At 40.3% G+C, this 21,199-nt stretch overlaps 1 protein-coding gene across 1 annotated transcript in view; it reads right to left on the reverse strand.

Moving 5' to 3' along the window:
• The window catches only part of CFAP47 (cilia and flagella associated protein 47), a 643,435-nt gene that overhangs the window by 145,161 nt on the left and 477,075 nt on the right, over positions 1 to 21,199 (reverse strand). The window contains exons 52-54 of the mRNA XM_073358068.2: positions 20,475 to 20,650; positions 18,184 to 18,291; positions 9,483 to 9,594 (exon numbers count right to left, since the gene is read on the reverse strand). Of these exons, the coding sequence (XP_073214169.2) occupies positions 9,483 to 9,594; positions 18,184 to 18,291; positions 20,475 to 20,650 (396 nt within the window). The remainder of the gene's footprint in view (positions 1 to 9,482; positions 9,595 to 18,183; positions 18,292 to 20,474; positions 20,651 to 21,199) is intronic.

Here is a 21,199-nt window from a genome sequence, read left to right on the forward strand (position 1 = left end):
TGAAGGAGGGTAATGCCTCTGATACTTGTGTAATGGAATTGAATATGGCCTCTTCCTTGTATTAAAGAAACCTAAAATCTAGCACTAGATCTTACGTTTTTCATCTTCTCTAGTACTTCATAAGTCTGAATACTAAAACAGAGACTTTCTCCTTCATATGGAAGGTCCTCAAGCCTCATGTTTGTCTCATGACAGAGTCACATTGATCTTAACCATGCATGTCTCCTTACTGAGACAACCAAAGTGATTTGCTGAAGTATCCGAGAAGTTAAAAGTCATTAGCAACTGTTTCTCGGCAACATTCAATCCTTCAGTCAAAATAGCACTTGATAATTTTGTGTTCCTCTGAAAGTGCATTAAGGAGAAAGGACATTTTGCTCTAAAGATGGTATTGGTACCTAGCCATGATAGCTTCATAGTTGGATTTGCACATGTTTAAAAATGTAGCTTAAGAAAATAATTTTTCTTCCTAACACTTCTAGCCTCTTTCCTTCCTGAGATGATGGAGTAGAGTGAGTTTGGGCACTTTTTGAGCTGTGAAGTGCTGCTTTGACCACCAATGACTTAGGAGGCAGATGGGTATGAAACACAGCAAGTCCTCATATATTTTATATAATTTGTCTTCCTTCTTACATAGAGGCTGACTGGTTGAGGGAGTTTTTCAGGCTGACTTTGCTGGCTGAAACCATCCCTCTAACCAGGGAAGAATGACTTGTTGACTAGCTGCTGCCATGAAAATATCAAAGCTAGGCTGTGATGATTTCTCCACAAAAACAGAAGGAATATTTAACACCTTCCACATTTGAGATAGTAACTAATGAAAGGCTAATGCCTCTTCGGATGATGATGATGATACAGAGACATTCCCCTCATTTTCATCTGGAGAAGGCACATGTCTTAATTCTCAATTGGACTCTGCCACCTTTAGTTCCTCCTTGTTGGATAATATTTCATTTATTTCCATAGGTGACTTGTTCTGAGTAAGTGTCATTGGCTGGTCCTTATCCATTGGATCTGACAATTGAATGTCCTCCTGATACCGTCTTGCTGAAGGTCTGTCCCCACAGATTGAGCCTTCTTGGTAAGGTGCCAGAAATGGCCACTTGGACCTCCTTACCCCAGGAGCGACATGCTACTCAGGCAAAAACCCTACTGATGGATCTGGCTGGAAATATCTCTGTGCCTGCGGATCCAGCAGGGCTTCTTTGAACTGATTATAATACATTTTCCCTGGTTCTCATCTGTAATCCACATCCCTCTTCTAGTCCCAATCCATTTGCAGCTCAGATGGGACTAGAGACAATAACCTTCTTGCAAAGGAGAAAGGAGAGAAGCTTTTCTCTGGGGACCCCAAAGGGGTCTTTGGAAGAGGCAGCAGCAGAGAGCCCCTGACCCTTTCCTGTTCTTTGCTGACTCTTGGAGAAGCAGTCAGCCTGACTGGTTGTAATAACACACCTGACATGTTCCGAGATGTAGTACCTGGCTCAGCTGTCTACAGAGCCATGGACGGATTCACGGACGGATCCACCTGATGAACTATTGCTTTAACAGTAACACTATTTGAAGCCATATTAGTGGTTGAACCCTCATCTTTTCTCTTAATTGGGTGCTTAGATCTCACCCTCTGGACAGGCACCTCCAGATCCGATATTGTTGAATCCACAGAGGAATGACTCCTACCTATGCTGAGAATCAGAGACTGACTCTATAATGAGATTCTGTCCCTGTAGGTCCTTCTCTCTCGGACTGGCTCTAGGTAATGAGGCCAACACTGAGGATGGCTGCAAATTTTTCCTTGGTACTGCAACTAAGTTTTTCTGAAATGAGACAGCTCTGGAAACAGAGTCTGTCACTTACAGATCATGATCTTTTCTTCTTTTTCAGATCCTGCGCTCTCTTGTATCCTGCACCTGACATAGGAGCTGAATCTCACTTCTTGCCTGATAAAGAGTCTGGAGATAGGGGCATTGACAAAGTTGGTCTCTGAGAATGGACCGCTGCTGTCAGGGCATCCTGAAATAAAATTGCCTGGAGCCTGTTTTGTCTCACTGTTTTTCCCCTTGTGGCAAACACTGAGCAGATCGGTTAGTTAGAGGGAGAATGCCCTTCCCTCAAACATGCCAAGCATCTAGCATGTGCATCTGATGCTGGGAATATCACTGGACATGAGAATTCAGGCTCTTAGTCTTCTGATCCATCATGTTATCCCTTTAACTGTCTCTAAATAAAGCTATGTAACCCTATGTATTTATGTAACTGATACAAGCTATCTACTGCTGATCCAAAAGGCTCATACAGCAACAGTGTAACTGTCCAGCAGGTCCTGACTGAAGTAACTAAGGCAGTGGAGGACCAAGCTACTTTTAAACCCTAGCCCTATGTCTGGAGTTTGGCAGGGTGGAGTGGGTAAGGGAGGCACATGGATGCTCCAACAGCCACTAATATATTTTACTATTCAGGCTGTAATCATAGAATCATAGAATATTAGGGTTGGAAGGGACCTCAGGAGGTCATCTAGTCCAACCCCCTGCTCAAAGCAGGACCAATCCCCAATTTTTGCCCCAGATCCCAAAATGGCCCCCTCAAGGTTTGAACTCACAACCCTGGGTTTAGCAGGCCAATGCTCAAACCACTGAGCTATCCCTCGCCCCCTTCCTAATGGTCAGAGCATCCCATGCATGGGAATATACAGAGAACACTCAAAGGAAGAATACTGGGAGTATTTTAAAAGAGGCCTGTCTCTACCTCTATGATGTTTATCTTCTCTGTCCATAATACAACTATGCAGATCTGTTTCTCTAAACTATCAGCACTAGCAAATAAGGCCGATTAGTCCAAAATATACTAAAACATTCAGTATGAGTGCTAAATTCTGTCGACAGAGGAAATTGTCCTCTAACACACCAGTTGTCTATGTGGGGAACTACACGAGTTCCTACAGCTGTGCTGCAGGGGACATTAAGGCTGTAAAAAGCTGTGAGGAACAGATGTTTCTTCCAATTTTGTTCATATGAGATGATCCAATGACTGGAGAGATCCAAATTAAGGTGGTCCAAAGGTTGAGACAGCCCAATATTCTCAGCCAGACCAGATGTGAACTGATGTAACAAAGCTATAGAGAATATCTAAACTTCCTGACTGTAAATATTTATAATTTTAAAATTACTAGTAGTTTTGTTCAAACTTTGCTCATCCTTAACTGGACAACACCATCTCTGAGTTGTTGTTTAAATAAAAAATAATATTTTATATTTAACAGTGCCTTTCATCTGAGACTATCTCAAAATACTTTACAAAATCATGTAGCCTCAGAACTGCCATGTTGGCTGGTAAGCACTATTATCCCTTTTTTAAAGGTAGAGAAACACAGGAACATTTACGTTAATTAATTAGCTGAAGATTTCACAGAAAGTCTAAGGCTGGGCCAGAAATAGGCAGTACTGACCACTGTCATGCCATGATGCATAATTCTAAACTGTTGCCTGAAGTATCAGGTTATAGTTCACAAAACCAGGCAAAGGGGTCATAACAGTGGTCTACTGCCAGTACAATGTGCTCCCTTGTACAATGTGTAGAACTTGAAATTCTAAGGGAGCAATGTCCCCATACTCTAAGGAGAAGAGGAAATCTAACACTGCTTTCCAACAACCACCCTTTGCCATTAAAAAATTATATTATTTATAAACTCTAGGGGGGGGTCTCAGCTATCTGTGCTAAAGAGAGGGCTGCTGTGAGGAAGGTTGAGTACAAAAGGGGAAAATGGGACAAAGTGGAATATTCATGGCTCTGAAGATTCCCCAGGTGAAAAAATAGCAGCAAGATGATTATAGCAAATGCTCTAAAACTGTACTTGAAAGAAAGAAAGAAAAAAGAAAAGGTAGATATTGTAACTCAAAATCCACTTCAAAGTTCAGCGCTTATACTATATTTGGGACTGAATGCTCTTAAAGTTATATAACTTAATTTTGAATGGATCTTTCCTAAACAATGTACTAGGGCTACTGGTGACCCTTAAGCAGAGGTGAAAGTAAGCCAGTAAGCCCTGGTATGGCGTACCGGCAAGAGCCTGTGAGCCGTGCCAGGGCAGATCAGCTTCCCCAGGTGGCAAAACTGCTGCCAGAGCCCTGGGGAAGCAGTGGGGGGGGGGGGGCTCAGATGGCGTTTTAAAGGGCCCAGGGCTCCTGTCACAACTACCAACCTGGGCCCTTTAAATAGCTGCCGGAGCGGCAGCAGGGCTCCGGGGACGATTTAGGGTCCAGGGCTCCGGTAGCCGCTACCGCCTCAGGTCCTTTAAATCATACCCGGAGCCTGCCGGAGCCCTGGGGTAGCAGTGGTGGGGCTCTGACGGCTACTGAAAGGGTCTGGGGCTCCGGCCACCATTACCGCCCCTGGCCCTTTATATCGCTGCTGGAGCCCCACCGTCGCCTCCCCAGGGCTCTGGCAACAGGGCTCTGGGGATGATTTAAAGGACCCGGGTCGGTAGCGGCAAACGGAGCCCCGGACTCTTTAAATCACCGCCTGAGCCCTGCTGCTGGAGCCCCGGGGTTCGGGTGGCGATTTAAAGGACCCGGGGCTCCAGCAGCAGGGCTCAGGCGGTGATTTAAAGAGTTCCTACCCTCCAGAGCCCTTTAAATCGCCATGCAAGCCTGCTGCTGGAGCCCTGCGGTAGTGGGGCTCCGGTGGTGATTTAAAGGGCCAGGGCTGGCTCCCGGCTGCTGCTACTGCAGCGGAGTGCTGGGCCCTTTAAAGCTCCGCCAGAGCCCGGGGCAGCAGTGGGAGCCGGGAGCCCCCGGGGCTCCGATGGTTATTTAAAGGGCCCAGGGCTCTGCTGCGGTAGCGGCAGTTGGAGCTCTGGGCCCTTTAAATCACCCCCGAGCCCCAGGACTCCCAGCTGACTCTGCAGCTGGTAGCTCCAGGGTGATTTAAAGAGTCCGGGGCTCCCAGCTGCTGCTACCACAGTCCCAGCCCGGGGACCTTTAAATCTTGATTTAAAGGGCCTGGGGATGTAAAGGTCCCGGCTCTTCCAGTAGAGGCCACACCTCTTCCAGTTGAGGCCCCTCGCCCTCCCAAGGACTATGGAGTACTGGTAAATCCTTTAAATTACTTTCACCCCTGCCCTTAAGCCTCAGGTAACGAATTAGGCTGCAAGCACAAAGGATATTTTTAAACTGCCTGGACTGATCACATGCAATCTGGAATCAGAAGTCAAGATAATTAATTCTAATCCATTTCTGTGCTAATGATCTGAACATAATACATATGAAACTTCCAGAGTTCTTCCAAAATCTAATATAATGAATCAAGATTATGCTACTTGACTACAAGTTCAAATACTGATTTGTGAAATGATTAACCAGAAGCTGGTTGTGTTCTGCTATTATTTTATGATGAAGTGTTAATACACTCCAGATAATAAAGTGACTAAACTACAATACCCACCTGGTGAAGTTAAGAAACAGATTGACAGAGCCAGAAGGGTACCCAGAAGTCACCTACTACAAGACAGGCCCAACAAAGAAAGTAACAGAATGCCACTAACCGTCACCTACAGCCCCCAACTAAAAACTCTCCAGTGCATCAGGGATCTACAACCTATCCTGAAGGATGATCCCTTACTCTCACAGACCTTGGGAGACAGGCCAGTCCTCGCTTACAGGCAGCCTCCCAACCTGGGGCAAATACTCACCAGCAACTACACACATCACAATAAAAACACTAACCCAGGAATCAAACCCTGCAACAAACCCTGGTGCCAACTCTGTCTGTGTATCTGTTCAAGGGACACCATCATAGGACCTAACCACATCAGCCACACTATCAGGGGCTTGTTCGCCTGCACATCTATCAATGTGATATATGCCATCATGTGCCAGCAATGCCCCTGTGCCATGTACATTGGCCAAACCGAACAGTCTCTACACAAAAGAATAAATGGACATAAATCTGACATCAGGAATTACAGCATTCAAAACCCAGTAGGAGAATACTTCAACCTCCCTGGCCACTCAATATCAGACTTAAAAGTGGCAATTCTTCAATAAAAAAATTCTTCAAAAAACAGGCTCCAACATGAAACTGCAGAACCGGAATTAATTTGCAGACTGGACACCATCAAATTAGGCCTGAAGAAAAACTGGAAGTGGATGAGTCACTCCAAAACCTAATTTTACCATACTAATTTCCCCCTACTATTTCTCACACCTTCTTGTCAACTGTCTGAAATGAGCCACCCTCATTACCACTACAGAAGTGATTTTTCCTCCCTTGATATTCTACTGTTAATTGAATGGTCTTGTTAGCACTGACCCCCAATTTGGGAAGGCAACACACATCTTTTCACATACTATGTATAAATTTTATGTATAAACTACTGTATTTTCCACTCCATGCATCTGATGAAGTGGGTTTAGCCCACAAAAGTTTATGCCCAAATAAATTTGTTAGTCTCTAAGGTGCCACAAGGATTCCTCATTGTTTTTGCTGATACAGAGTGGTAGCCGTGTTAGTCTGTAACTCTTCATCTTATTTGCTCAGCTTGAAGTAATATGATACCTAAAATATGGAGCAAGTCAAGAAGTAATGCTGATTTTTTTTAAACTTGAATTTACAGTGTTTTGATCCTAAGTGGGTTTTTTACTGTAATACATTAATAAAACAAAACCCACATTAAAATAATGTTAAAGGTTTTTTTTGGCAGTAGGCAGCAACATCAAGAAAAGTCACAGTTATGTTTGAATTTTTACTCTCAGCCTAATTTCTCAAGTCTGGTTTTCCTGTAAATCAGGGTAGCTTAGTGCTACTCTGATGATGCACGCAGCCCCAAAAGCCACTTTAAATGGTCACCTGTTGATTCCCTGATGAATGGGAAATTCTAGGGTGGCACAGAAATGCCACAGCAGCTCTCACACCCTCCTCTGAGTGGGAGGATGGGTGGTGTGGCCCAGGCTCTACTGCCAAATTGATCCTCAACTACTGGAAGATAGTATAAAATTAAGATAGCTATCAGGCTGCTCCAATTTACTTTGGAGATCAGAATGGCATCAGAATCAGAGAAGTGCAACACTGTCTTTAAACGATTTTGAAGGCCCATTCCTGAGCTGCACAGAGAGTTTCTTGGCCACAGCACTATTTCAGGGTCTTTAAATCATTTAACACTGTTTGTAGCAATGTTGAATGATAAGGGGAATCATGTTTATATTAGAATTTTAGTCTTAACTGTGAATTTCATTGTTTTATGTATTCTTTATGTAATGCTTCTACCATAAGCACTCCACCCATTGTCCCTGGGCATGTACATTATCTTCTGGGAAGCAGTGCTCAGACTATAGGCAAGAGATAATAGACTACTGAAATCCTGTAGGATTGTCCCAGAGGAAAAGTTTCCTACTAGATTTAAGAACACAGTGTGCCTTCACTTGGCGGAAGAGAATTCACACTTTGAATGCAAGGTTTTAGCTCTTTCATGACACTTAACAGGGAAACCAGGAATTATCCAATTACAGTAATGGAAACTATGCTTGCAGTCTAAAGTATGAGAAAATACACAAAATTGGATGGTGAAAACAAAGCAGATGCATAGTAACTCTGAATGGTTTAAATGAGGGATAAGAAAACTAAAAACAAAAAGCTGGATAAACAAATTTAATGCAAGGTATGCTATAAAACTCACAATCTCACCTTCCTCAGAATACCCACTCATTCTTAGCCCCTTTACACAAACACTAACTCCCAATACACAATAAACACTATGGGCTAGCTACAATGTTTATTTGGAGTCATAAATTTCTAAAAATAATGCCTTAATTTTCATGAAGGATGACTACCTGTAGCGCCAAATCATTTCAGTGGGAGCAGAAGGTGCTCAGCAGATCCATAAATCAATCAATCAGTTCTTAAAAGTACACAAAAGTTGGCCAGCTTATAGATTGTGGGGCCACAGGTAAATGACTCCAGTGATGGGGAAGGAAAGAGAATGTATATAATAGTAACAGGCTAAAGACTTTATGGGGAAGAAAACGTTCTCCAGGTGAACATCAATTTGTGGAATTAACTGATCCACGGTTTCTCTCTTGCTGACTGGGGTAAGAGGAATTCTGTTCCTTCTGAGGACTGACTGATTTCCCAGTTTCCCCAAAATCCCTTGACTGAATGACTGTTCTAAAATTTCAGTGCAACCCCAGTCATCATTTCAACCAACCTCTTTACCCCAGGGAAAATGTAGCAGGCATCCAAACCAGATTTCAGGCAGATGGTGGTTTTGGAGGCACTGTATTTACCTGATCTCTTTATGTTCACACTGGAAATCTGTCTGTTCTGATGAATCTGTGCATGTATACTGTGTACATATGTGCTACTGTTCAGAGAGGAACACTCTGAATACTATCATGTATGGATTTACCAGACTTTTAAATTTTCCAATGAATCCTGAGCTCATCACTAACTGCCTGATGGAGCAAGACTTTAAAGCTCTCAGAACTCATTAGGTTTTCAATTAGGTCTCCAGTTCTCCACTGTATTTTTTTTCTATTTGTATTGCTACCTTTTATTTTTGAGACTAGACACTTTCAGTTTAGCTATAGAAAATTCCCTCTCCCCTTCCCCATATCCAAACTCTTACCAGCTCTTGTCACTACTTTCTCTAAAGTATCTCTAACAGTGCATCCTTTTTTCTCCATCCCTGCTGTTAGCATCTTGGTTGATGCTTTGGTAATCTTTTATCTCCACTACAGTAACTCTCTGCTCTCTGGCTTCCCTGCGCCTCACCTCTCTCTCTACTCTATTCAATACAATACACTGCTACCAAGATAGTCTCACATCTCTGCTCTTCTCAGATCCCCTCCACTAACTTCTTTCTTTCCACATTGAGTTCACTCCCAGGTCTCAACTCCCTGCACAAATCTGCCCTAACCTACATCTCTTCTCATCATTTTCTTTCCCCATTCTCACTCCTATGATCTTCTCAAGCTTCTGTCTTGATTGCATAGGTGCTGCAACTAGGGGTGCTGGAGGTGCAGCAGCACCCCCTGACTTGAAGTGGTTTCCATCATATACAGGGTTTAAAGTTTAGTTCAATGGCTCTCAGTACCCCCACTATACAAACTGTTCCAGCACCACTGCTTGACTGTTCCATTTGCCTCCCACACCACCTGACTTCATGCCCTCCCAAATCAATGTTTGCCAAGCACACTCTCTCTGCTCCTTCACAAAACTACTCCACAAAGTGCTCCAGAAATGTCCACACTGTGCTCATTTTCTGATCATATTGCATTGTTTTACGTCTCCTCTTGCCTTTAGGCTGTAAACCTCTGTAGGACAGACGCATGTATTTATAAGGCACATTTAACCCTTTGTACAATGCTGTATATTCTTAATGCACTACATAATTAACTCGTTTCATCAATAAAATTTGAAGGGACAGCTCTACTATGTCCCTATTGCATGAAGGCAAAAGAATCTTTTCAGGTGTTTTTTTAAGTACTTACAGGTTTCCTTGGGTCAGTCTCTATTGAAAAATTTTCAGGATTGCTGTTGACCATTTCCAGGTCTAGGGTTTCATACGTAGGATTAAGCAGAGGGATATACATACGGACCCATCTTAAAGAAAAATAAAATCTGAGTAAGGTATTACAAATTACTAAACTTGTTCCATTATTGCCTAATGTTAAACTTTTATGGCTTTTGCTGACTTGAAAAACAAGAATTAAGTTTCAATGTGTTCAATAGCAGTAACAAGTACTTAATAGTATTAAGAATAGTGATAAAATATATTAACTTTATGCCCTACAATACCTGCTTGTGATTACATTAAGTGACCACCACTTCAGTTTTACTTCTGCACTCTATTCTCTTTGATTTATGAACTCACTCTCTAGGACTAGGACTAATTTTAGTGTCACTCATTTTAGCTATGTGGCTATTTCACAACTTTCAAAGCCACCAGAAGGATTTGATAACAGAAAGTAAAATGATTACATTTATACCATACCACACATTTGTAGTCCATAACTAGACTGCAGTGTCTGCCCTCAGAGAAAATAACTGCATAGAAATTAATGATAATCAGATGATAAATGAGGATACCTACATTTCCTTTTCCTCTCAGTAATGGTCAAAATAAGCTAGTAATTAAATGATATCTCCAATAGCTTTAGATTTACTGCCACTAAGCAGTAATTCTTCTTGATCACTTCGTATCTTTCAACATTCGAACAAGACTTCTGTACTATGTCTGCCCATTTAAAAGCAGGTTCTCCCACTCCCACCTATTCACTCCCCTCACTGCTCCCACATGAACTGAAAGACCATTTTAACTATTCATGGTAAATAGGCCCAAAGGCCTCTGATGGGATGTTAGATGGGGTGAGATATGAGTTACTACAGAGAATTCTTTCCTGGGTATCTGGCTGGTGAATCTTGCCTACATGCTCAGGGTTCAGCTGATCGCCATATTTGGGGTCAGGAAGGAATTTTCCTCCAAAGCAGATTGGAAAAGGCCCTGGGGTTTTTTTGCCTTCCTCTGTAGCACAGGGTATGGGTCACTGGCTGGAGGTATCGCTGCACCTTGAAGTCTTTAAACATGATTTAAGGACTTCAATAGCTCAGACATAGCTAGAGGTTTATTGCAGGAGTGGGTGGGTGAGATTCTGTAGCCTGCATTATGCAGGAGGTCAGACTAGATGATCATAATGGTCCCTTCTGACCTTAATATCTATCAATCTATGAAACCATTTCACTTTACACAACAGTGACATTGCTCATTACAATATAATGACTAATTATATTTAAAATGTAGAGTATGGATTTTAATGAGTACAGTGACAGTCAGAGCAAAACTTGCATTACAGGGGTTGTGGAAGATGTGTGCTTTAAATCAGCCAGCACTATACCTTGCAATCTGCATTTTTTTCTTATCCTCTTATAAGCAAATACATGGAGATAGGATGTGTTCTGTAGGATATGTTATTTTCAAAGGAAGAGATCACTAGCTATTCTAAAATTCCTTTTATTTTGCCCATACTACTATAATACAATAATCCCCATTTATGGGGATGTTGACCATAAATCACATGCTGGTTATAACAACAAGGGACATATAAAATAGATTCAAGGTGGATCAGTGGAAATGGTAATTAAGGAAAAGTGAAAAATGTGATGCACACTTCGGTTTTGCATTCATTCAGGTATCTCCAATACAGAGATACCTATCTATCCAAAGCTATGACAGGTCAACTGCCTGATTGCTCCATATATTTTTCCCTTGGTAGAGCAAGTTAACCACATCCAAACTACACAACTTTTTTGTAAAAAGCAATAGTTCATAAAAGGAAAGACATTTCAATCAAATTTTAGGATTGTGACCCGAGGTCCCAATCCTGCATCTTTCTCAGTGCTGTAGATGCCCCCCCCCCCCCCCTGTATGTTAATAATATGTTGATTTCGGTGGGTTTCCACACAGGTCTAGCACTCTACCTGGGTACAGCAGGTTACATTGTTAGGGCCTAAACCCCCAACAGTCGAGAAGCAATTCTCTCATGCCTAACACTTACCAAGAACTCTACTAGTGGATTTCTCAGTCTCAGGGATAATCAAGAATACATGAGAGACTTAGATATTCCCTCAGACTACTGCTTTTCAATAGAGTAGTGTTACCATGAGACAGAAGACCCACATTCTTTGATTTCCTCAAAATGAAAATGGAGATATATCATACAATTTAATTATATTGATAAGGAACAGACTCAGAAGGGGAACAAAATTTTATGAGAGACAACTAAAAACATTCCAAAGAAGCCAATTTGAAGAAGAAAACAAAACAAAAAACACAAACAACCAATAGTTTTACGAAAGAAAAAAAAAGTGTTATTTTCCAAACTAGCCGCAGAATTTCAAAAAGGATGCAACACTGATCTCTGCTTTTTGCTTTTTGTAACAAAGAAACTATTTGGGGGACAGACAAAGGGAGCACTCCTATTATACAGTACAGTGTACCAAAATACCCTTTGCAAATATTACAAAGCAGGTGTATATTTAAAATAGCATGGTACATCAATTCATAATAAATCAGCTTCATTTACAACTTCATAATGTTGAGTTTAAAATATAAGGGCAACTGCTATTTGAAATATTTCAACAACATTTATTAGAATGTATTTTACTTTATAAATAAAACTACTTCAAATTTCAGTGGCAAAACAAAATATGCATGATTTTCATTTACATTTAAACAATACAATAGTTCATTAAATGAAGAGTGTCTGGAATATTGTTTCACATTAATGGCTGTAACTTGCACAAGTGCTCTGACAGTTTTATATATAGCTTCAAGATGTGTGTGTATGCAGTTGTAAAGGGGCTCAATGTAAAAAGGCATTTTATAATTGCTATTTAAAATAAAAAAAATATTATGTCCATTTAACTAATGGAGATAATTAAATTTTAACAGTTAATTGCTTTAGCTTTTGATCTATTTTTAATGACCAATATTATTTTAAATTTATATCATTTTTCTTCTATAGCCATTATAAAATAATTTATTATGCATGCTGGATCTTTTAAAATATTATAGTATCTTTTTTCCTGCATAAAAAAGAATTCCTTCCTAGTAGATCAATGAGAAAAATTATGCATTTTAATTAGGCCTGCCAAATTATTTTAAAAAGTAATCACAATTAATCGGGGGACTTAAAAATATAGTCATGATTAATCGCAGTTTTATTTGCACTGTTAAATAATAATAGAAAAACAATTTAAATTTATTGTAAATATTTTGGATGTTTTTCTACATTTTCAAATAGCTTGATTTCAATTATAGCACAGAATACCAAGTGTACAGTGCTCACTTTATATTATTTTTATTACAAATATTTGCACTGTAAAAAAGATAAAAATCTACAAGTTGAAGCATGAAGGGGCATACGAATACTTTGCATATCTGGCACGTATATACCTACAACAGTGCTATGCAAATGCCTATTCTCACTTTCAGGTGACACTGTAAATAAGAAGCAGGCAGCATTTTCTCCTGTTAAGGTAAACAAACTTATTTGTCTTAGCAATTGGCTGAACAAGAACTAGGACTGAATGGACTTGTGGGCTCTAAAATTTTAGAGTGCTTTGTTTTTGAGTGCAGTTATGAGAAAAAAAAATCCACAGTTGTAAGTTGCTCTCTCTCTAAAGAGATTGCACTACAGCAGGGGTTCTCAAACTTCATTGCACTGTGATCCCCTTCTGACAACAAAAATTACTAGATGACCCCAGAAGGGGAGAGCCCATCCAAGCCCCGCTGCCCTGTGTGGGGGGGCAGAAGCTGAAGCCCAAGCCTCCATGCACCAGGCAGGGGGGCCCTGAGGGTTCAGCTCCAGGTAGGGGGCCTGTAACCTGAACCCCACTGCCCAGGGCTGAACTTGAGCCCCGCTGCTCACAGCTGAAACTGAAGCCTGAGCCCTGTCGCCCAGGGCCAAAGCCCTTGGACTTCTACCCCAGGCAGTGGGGCTTGGTCTTGGACCCTGGGCCCCAGCAAGTCTAATGCCAGTCTTGGCGACCCCATTAAAATGGGGTCCCAACCCATAGTTTGAGAACCGCTGCACTACAGTACTTGTATGAGGTAAATTGAAAAATATTATTTTTTTATCTTTTTATAGTGCAAATATTTGTAATAAAAATAATATAACGTGGGCACTGTACACTTTGTATTATGTGTTGTCATTGAAATCAATATATTTGAAAATGTAGAAAAACTTCCCAAAATATTTATAAGAAATTTAAATTGGTATTCTATTACTGTTTAACAGTGTGATTAAATCTGCAATTAATCACTTTAATCTAATTAATTTGCTTTGCATTAATTGCTTGAGTTAACTGCAGTTGACAGCCCTAATTTTAATGCACCATTTGTGAACTGTAGTTAATACATCTCACAGTAATTGTTAGAACTGTTTAGAGTTTATTTGAACGTCCTTCTTTATTTAAGTATTTCCTTTTAAAGCATCTCCATGTTCTGCTCCTCTGTCACAGAGTTTTTGCTACTTTTAAGAATATCATATTAAAACAAGTTATAACATTAATATTCCCTTAAAGTGAATGTTAGGCATATTAAATTGTATTAACTGCATGTATATAGAATATCAGGGTTGGAAGGGACCTCAGGAGATCATCTTGTCCAACCCCCTGCTCAAAGCAGGACCAATCCTCAATTTTTGCCCCAGATCCCTAAATGGCCCCCTCAAGGATTGAGCTCACAACCCTAGGTTTAGCAGGCCAATGCTCAAACCAGTGAGCTATCCCTCCCCCCATTTATGTATGCATAAATCATGTTCAAGTTGCTCATTTTGTTCGTAAGGCCCTAAATTATCTCAAAGATTAATACAAGGTTGTACAAAATGTCACCCAAACTCTGAGGATGTGGTTTAACACTTTCTCCAAAAAGTGGCAATGACAAATAAACTTTTTTAAAATTTAATTACTGTTGAAGATCATTTATCATATGCAGATCCATAAAAAACTAAATATGTTCTTTTATTATTAAATTTACATGGAACTTTACAAACAGATATGCTGCCTAATTTAAAGGCCTTGATTCAGCTAAGCGTTTAAGCTACTCATCTGGCTCCTTACTAATATAAGGAATTCTATTACGGTTAAAGTGGCTATTCCCATGAATATAGCTTTGCAGGGTATGGGACAAAACACGGGATAGCAGTTTAGGAAGTGGAGAGTATGGACAGATATTCATGAAGAGAAGATAGGACAGGATTTCTGGAATAAGTAAATTTGAGGAGAGAACTGAGGAGGGCCTTTGCTGGACAGAAAGTAGGGGTCAGCATGAAGCCATGAGTATGAAAAAGAGAAAAAGGTTAAAGCAAGGAAAGAGGGTTAAGAAGTGTACTGCAAGCTATTTTAATCCATTTTGTAAGAGTTTCTCTCACATATAATGTCTACTACTGTTTATTTGTTTGCTTTTACTTTATTTAAAAAAAAAATCTGCTCCTTCACCATTCCTCTTACGTTTTTCTTCTATGATGCATGGGTGTCCTATGCAGATGTATTCATCTATCAGTGTGAAGGAACTAGAATCACATACACTTACTTGTGAAGTAACACAAAATTTTGTTTGAAAGTAGAATCTTAAAAGTCAATGAATGTCAAATAATATTTCTGACGGGCAAGTGTTGTATTTAACAGCGCTAATCCTCTCCAATGCATACTTTCATTATGCATACTAAAGTAGGAATTGCCATAGTGGAGCAGACCAATTGTCCATGTAGGTTTGTGTGAAACAGTTGTCAATGCCAGATGCTTCATGTGAAAGAGCATAAACTCCTTATCATATACCTAATCGTGCAAGTCTATACCAAGAGAGAAGATTTATATTTGATCACAACTGGTGGTAAGCTTTAGATCTGAAACCCAAGGATACACAGCATTTGCAATTTTATCCTATCAAAGCACAACTGCAAAGGCTATTCTCAGTCATATTAATCCCACCTGTCACAGGTCATACACAGTTTGTTACCTGAAAGGTTTTTAAAGCTACTGTTTTAAACATTATGCAAAAACATTAAAAACATTTATGTATTAAAAGATACGGAAAGGAGCAGCTATGGTATTTTACACATATTTCCTTTCAGTTCATCTATCCATTTACCAATAATTTAGACAGACAAAATGTCACTTTATCCTTAAGTTATTATAAACTCTTTCAACACACACATCACTAATCATATACACAGGTGTGGAAACTAGGAGTGCGGGGGCGCTGCAGCACCCCCAGGTTTCACTGTGAGAAGTTGCCTGGTGCTACCAGAAGCATATACTTGCTTTATAGCAGAGGTCCCCAATCTGTGCGGCATGCCCCCCTCCAAGGGATTGCTGAGGAACGTTTCGGGGGGCGTGGCTGAGGTTTGGGTCAGCCCCCGGGGGGAGCACCACCCAGCTCTGCTACTGGCTCCAGCCTGGCTACTGGCCGCAGGTGCCAGTCCAGGGCCTCTGCTCCTGGCCCCGCTACTGAGTATCGGCTGCATGACCCACACCCAGGGCTCTGATCCAAGCCCCACACCTGGAGTCCCAGCTGCCACTGGCCCCACGCTCAGGGATCCAGTCCTGGTCCCAGCACCCAGGGTCCTGGCTGCAGCCAGCCCCGCGCCCAGGGCTCCGCACCTACCCCAGCTATGGTCTAAGCCAGTCCCCCCTTACTCCTGTCCATGCTCTCCACCCCTCCCGGAGCCACAGCCCCACTCCTGGCCTCAACTCGGGGGCAGGGGGAGCACGAGGTAATTGGGGAATACTGGCTTTCACCACCCCCACCGTAAAAAAAGAAGTGTCTCAGTGCCACTGATCACATAGCTGACATAGCTAAAGATAACACCAAAACATGAGTCCAGGTTTTCAAAAAAGTGTACAACATCTAGCAGCTCCCATTGTTGGAGAGCTTCTAGTTGCTGAGCACTTTTGAAAACTTGGCCCCAGTTGTGGATGCTGAAAGCTTTTGAAAACCTGACCCTAAAAGCTGCAAGTATGTTTTGAGAGTCAAATTATGTTGTGGGAATGTAAGGTGAAATTTTATAGGAGGAAAAAGACAAGAGGATCACTACTACATACAGCCTCTGGAGATGCACCTCCTGAACAGAAGCAGAGTTCATGTACACCTGTAAGGTCTGCAGGAAAGAAACTTCAGTACTTCACATCTCTGGAGGGTGAGAAGGTGGTAAGCAGTGTTCACAATTTATAAAATAGGCCACTGGGGAAGGTCCATGATTAGGAAAGGAAAGTCCTATACAACTTAATAGAGAATGGTACCTTTTCATATAGAGTGTTTAAGACAACCTGCAGAATTCTATAGTATTGTAGCCAATTAGTTCATTTTATTATCCATTTATCATTGCATTATTCAGTGTTATGGTCAGCTCATATGCTAGGTCGTACGCTAGGTCAATGTATGCTAAATAGATTTAAATTGTAGGATTATAGGAGTATAAGATTGACAGGTGTTTAGGAGTGATGTGTGTATTAGGTTTGTAAGTAAAGCATGGCTGGAATGCAAGGCCTACAGGCTGAGGCTTCAAAGATTTTAACTTAACCATACTAGGCTGTAGCTTAATAATGCTTGACATGAGAGGGTGACCTAGAAATAACCCTATGACAGTAAGGCTGCAAGATTACTGTAAAAGATGATTTTGTGGGAAGAAAAGACTGCAGCATACCACGAAGTAATGTGCAAGACCACAAGACACCTAACTGTAACATTATGGAATGCCCTGCTTTGACCGCAGGTTACCATGGATGCATGTTGTGAGTAGATGCTAATGAGGATAAAGGGAACTAAGAAACAAGCTATGAAAAATAGGGCAATATTTATGGGATGTGGAAGTACACATAAGGAGAAGAGTTGAAACACTCATGCATATGCATAAGGTGTGTGGTATGGTCAGAATAACAATATAAAAGAAGTACCCTGGTTGGGCAAAAGTGGGAAGACCCCAAGGGAAACCCGAGGGGGAACCGTCCCTCTATCGATCATCTGTTGAGATATCCATCAGACCCTAGAATCTCTTTGAGGATGCGAATATGACTAATCTTAGGCATTGCATGGGTTTTTGTATGATTTATATATGCATGGGTAATTTTAACTTTACTTGTTGCTTCAATAAAACTTGTAGTACAGATAAGACTTTTTACTTGTGGTTGTGTCTGCGGTCACTATCCTTGGTCTTTGTGTGTTCCTGGAGTCTGCAAAATTGAGAAAATTCACCAGAGGTGATATTCACTCTCTTGAGCTTGAAACTGCAGCAACAGGAGCTGAACACAAAGTAATTTAATTCAAAATTACTAAATTCAAATTAAGTAAGAAAAAGGCTACCATATGGATAATTTGCTACTAAATTCTGCAGCTGTTTAAGAGAAATTTATAGAGAGTCGTATAATTAGTTTAATTCCAATTAAATTACCCTTCCACAAGCAGAATTCAATACGTATCATAATATATTAAAGACACAATCTGTGAGGATCCTGACTGTACAAGCTTGACCCTTATTACTAGGGAAGCTAGGTGCTATGGTAACACAAATAATAATATGGTACATCTAGATGTAATCTGCTATAGTTCCAGAATGCGTACTTGTTTGTATGTTTTATATTAGATATTCATACCAAGGAACAAATTAAATTGAAGTATGATGCTGTACTTACTTTCCAAGCTCACATTCTATTTCGGGTAATGTAGTTGGCAATGGTTTCTCTGAAGTCAGCTTCAGTGCATACCAAAACTCCCCAACCATCTCCGACAGGAATATGACACTGAAGACAGAGATATAAACAAAGTTCTGTCTGGGATGTCTTTTTGTATAACGTCCAGATAGATAAAAGCACAAATTAGAATTTCATAAAAAAATAATGGAGTTCAACACAATGACCCCTTTGTTAGCTTGTAGAATTTTCTACTAAGAGTTCTATACGGCTCCACAGAATATCTGCATACACCCATCACAAATGAACAGTGATCTTTATGGAGATCCATGGGCAATCAACAGGCTTCATCTTTCTTAACTTTTCAGTTGAAAATGGCAGTTTTTATATTAAAAGCAGAAAAACTAGAATACATCTCCAACTTTAACTTATAGGAGCAAATTTTAATTTAATTCAAATATCACAGCAGTTTGCTACTTGACGTTTGGAGACCTGCTACATTATCTAAAAATAAAATAGGGAGACATCATTAGTCCATTCTAAAAGGAAAATACTTTTAAAAACCTAAGAGATCAAAACTGAAATATATATAAGAACATGACAAAAGGATATGTTTCAATAGCATATTCATTATTCTACAATCAAATCTTGTCAGGATTGAAAGTTTTCTGTTGCTATGTGATTACTCAGAGTAGTGTATTTTTGTGGCAGGCATTTTAACACATTCCATTCTTGTTACAGTTTTGTTTTTCTCGCTCTCTCATTTTGTGGCCAGGAGAATCACAAAAATAAGTGAAATAAAATTACAGTGAACACGTTAAACCATTCTAGCAGCTAAAAATACAATGTGCAAACCTGAGCTGCATGACGGATCAGCTCCTGTTTTAAACCAAGAGACATGAGTTCTGAAAACTATTCACTGTGACCACTTTACACTGCACCCCTAGCATAAACTGGCTTTGAAGTCAGCATTATGCTACCCGGGGAAGATCGCTCAAGTGTAAAGATGATAGCAGAGCAACCATAAGGGATTTTTCAGCACTCTTCCTCCCAGTTGCTGGCATAAACACGGTAAAGAGGTAGTAGCCTGGCTGCACTTGCCATGCCAATTCTTGACTGCATTTTCAGACCCTCAGAATTGTTTGTCCATGATTTAATTTCGAGCAGACCTCAGGTTGCTCTAGCATGACACAGGGAGACCAGCTTTGCACAGAACTATAACAGGATCAGGGTAGTGCAAAATTTACACCACCTTTGCACATGCCCCCTTGACCTGCATGCTTCAGATCAGCTGAAACCAAGAACTGCCCCATAGATCTATCAAGTTAAAAGCACATATCTTGTTATCTGAAAATTATGAACTTGAAAAAAATACTCCACCAGAGTATTCTGACACAGCAAAATAAAATATATTTTCATTCTCAGCTTTCAGAAATGATCAGTTCTGTATCTTGTCTCTGAAAATTTTACTAGAATGTTAACAGTGGTCATTTCTATAAAACTATAGCCTCTGAAAGCTGTAGTGCAATAATACTTGGCAGTATTCTTTTTCTTGAGAAAAATCAATAAGAACAATTTGAACAATTGCTTTCGGGACTGCTTATTTTGGTGAACTTCAGCCAACTAATGTTTAATTAACAATGCCCTCAGAAAAACTCTTACAATTCTGCAGTGTTCAGCAGCCTGCCATTACTAGTTCAGCTGAGAACTATGATCAGTGGCAGCAACTCTGAAACCAAGACCAAAAGGTCATCAGTCTCATCACTGGTAATTATCATACTGCACAGACTGAGTTTCCAATGTGGTGAAACATCTTTAATTTAAATCTTCTCCATATTCATTAAGAAGATCATTTCTAATTAATGGGGAATTCTCAAGCTAAATAGATTTCCATGCAGACTGATAAAGGGTTCTTCACCTGTTTTTAGTGAAGTCATTTTAGTTCAGTTCCCTTTCTGCAGAAAGATGGCTCCAGGTCACTCCCTTTATGGCAAGTGACAAAATTAACAATTAATTTGAATAGATATTACTTTAATATCAGAAAATCTAAGAAAATGTACACACAGCTCAAGTGAGATCCATCAAAGAATTGTCATCTGCCTATCAGCCATCAGATTTATTCAAAAAAAGTGGCAGGTTTGTGTTGATATAGCTAATGTTAAAAAAGTAATACAGAGAACACAATATATTTCTAAGTAACATTCTTGGGTCAAGGAGTTATCGTAGGGTCTGGAGACAATATTTTTACTTAATATCATAAAGCACATACAACGTGTTTACACTCTGAATCTTACCTTCCTTCTGAAGTGCCAGTACCAGCTGGGGAATACTTTACTTCATATGAAAGAGTTTCTTTTGGCTGAAGAACAAGAATTGTTTCTCCACTAAGTGCAGCACCCATTAACAAGACATCTAACCGTAGAGTTTCATGTGTAGGATTAGTGACGGGAATTTCAATGCCAATGGTGTCCTAGGAACACAAAATGAATGAATTATAGGACTTTCACTGTCAAAGAAGTTCGTCAAAGATGATGTAAGGAAGATGCTCCTACATTAATTGAATTTAATAGCACATAGGCCATATTTAATTTGATAACAAATTAACATAAAGTAAATGCACCAAGAGGCAGCAGCAGCCAATCGCCCAATCATAAGTCACTTCTTGTTCCAACTGGTAATCAGGTGTTTATCAAGCTCTCCAGCCAACCCTCCCCACCAATATGCCATGCAGACTACCAAAGCCCCGGCTTACATCATAAAGCTAGCCAGCATCCTATCATTGCAGAGAGAGCTAGTGCAGCCCCAAGTGACCTCTCAAGGTCACTGGCAAGTTTTCTGAAAGGCTCCCCCCTCTTCATTTTTAAATCCCATCATAATGCTTTACATGGTAAAAAACTAAAAGTCCAACCCCATTTTGCTATCTCTCTTTTTTAACCCCTATTTTCTTGTCTGTTTTTCAACTGTGAACTCTTTGGGCAAAAAGCATCCTTTCTCAAATGTCCAGAAAGCACATAGCATA

Source organism: Lepidochelys kempii, chromosome 1, assembly GCF_965140285.1.
Source record: "Lepidochelys kempii isolate rLepKem1 chromosome 1, rLepKem1.hap1, whole genome shotgun sequence".
In the NCBI taxonomy this organism is placed as follows: Eukaryota; Metazoa; Chordata; order Testudines; family Cheloniidae; genus Lepidochelys; species Lepidochelys kempii.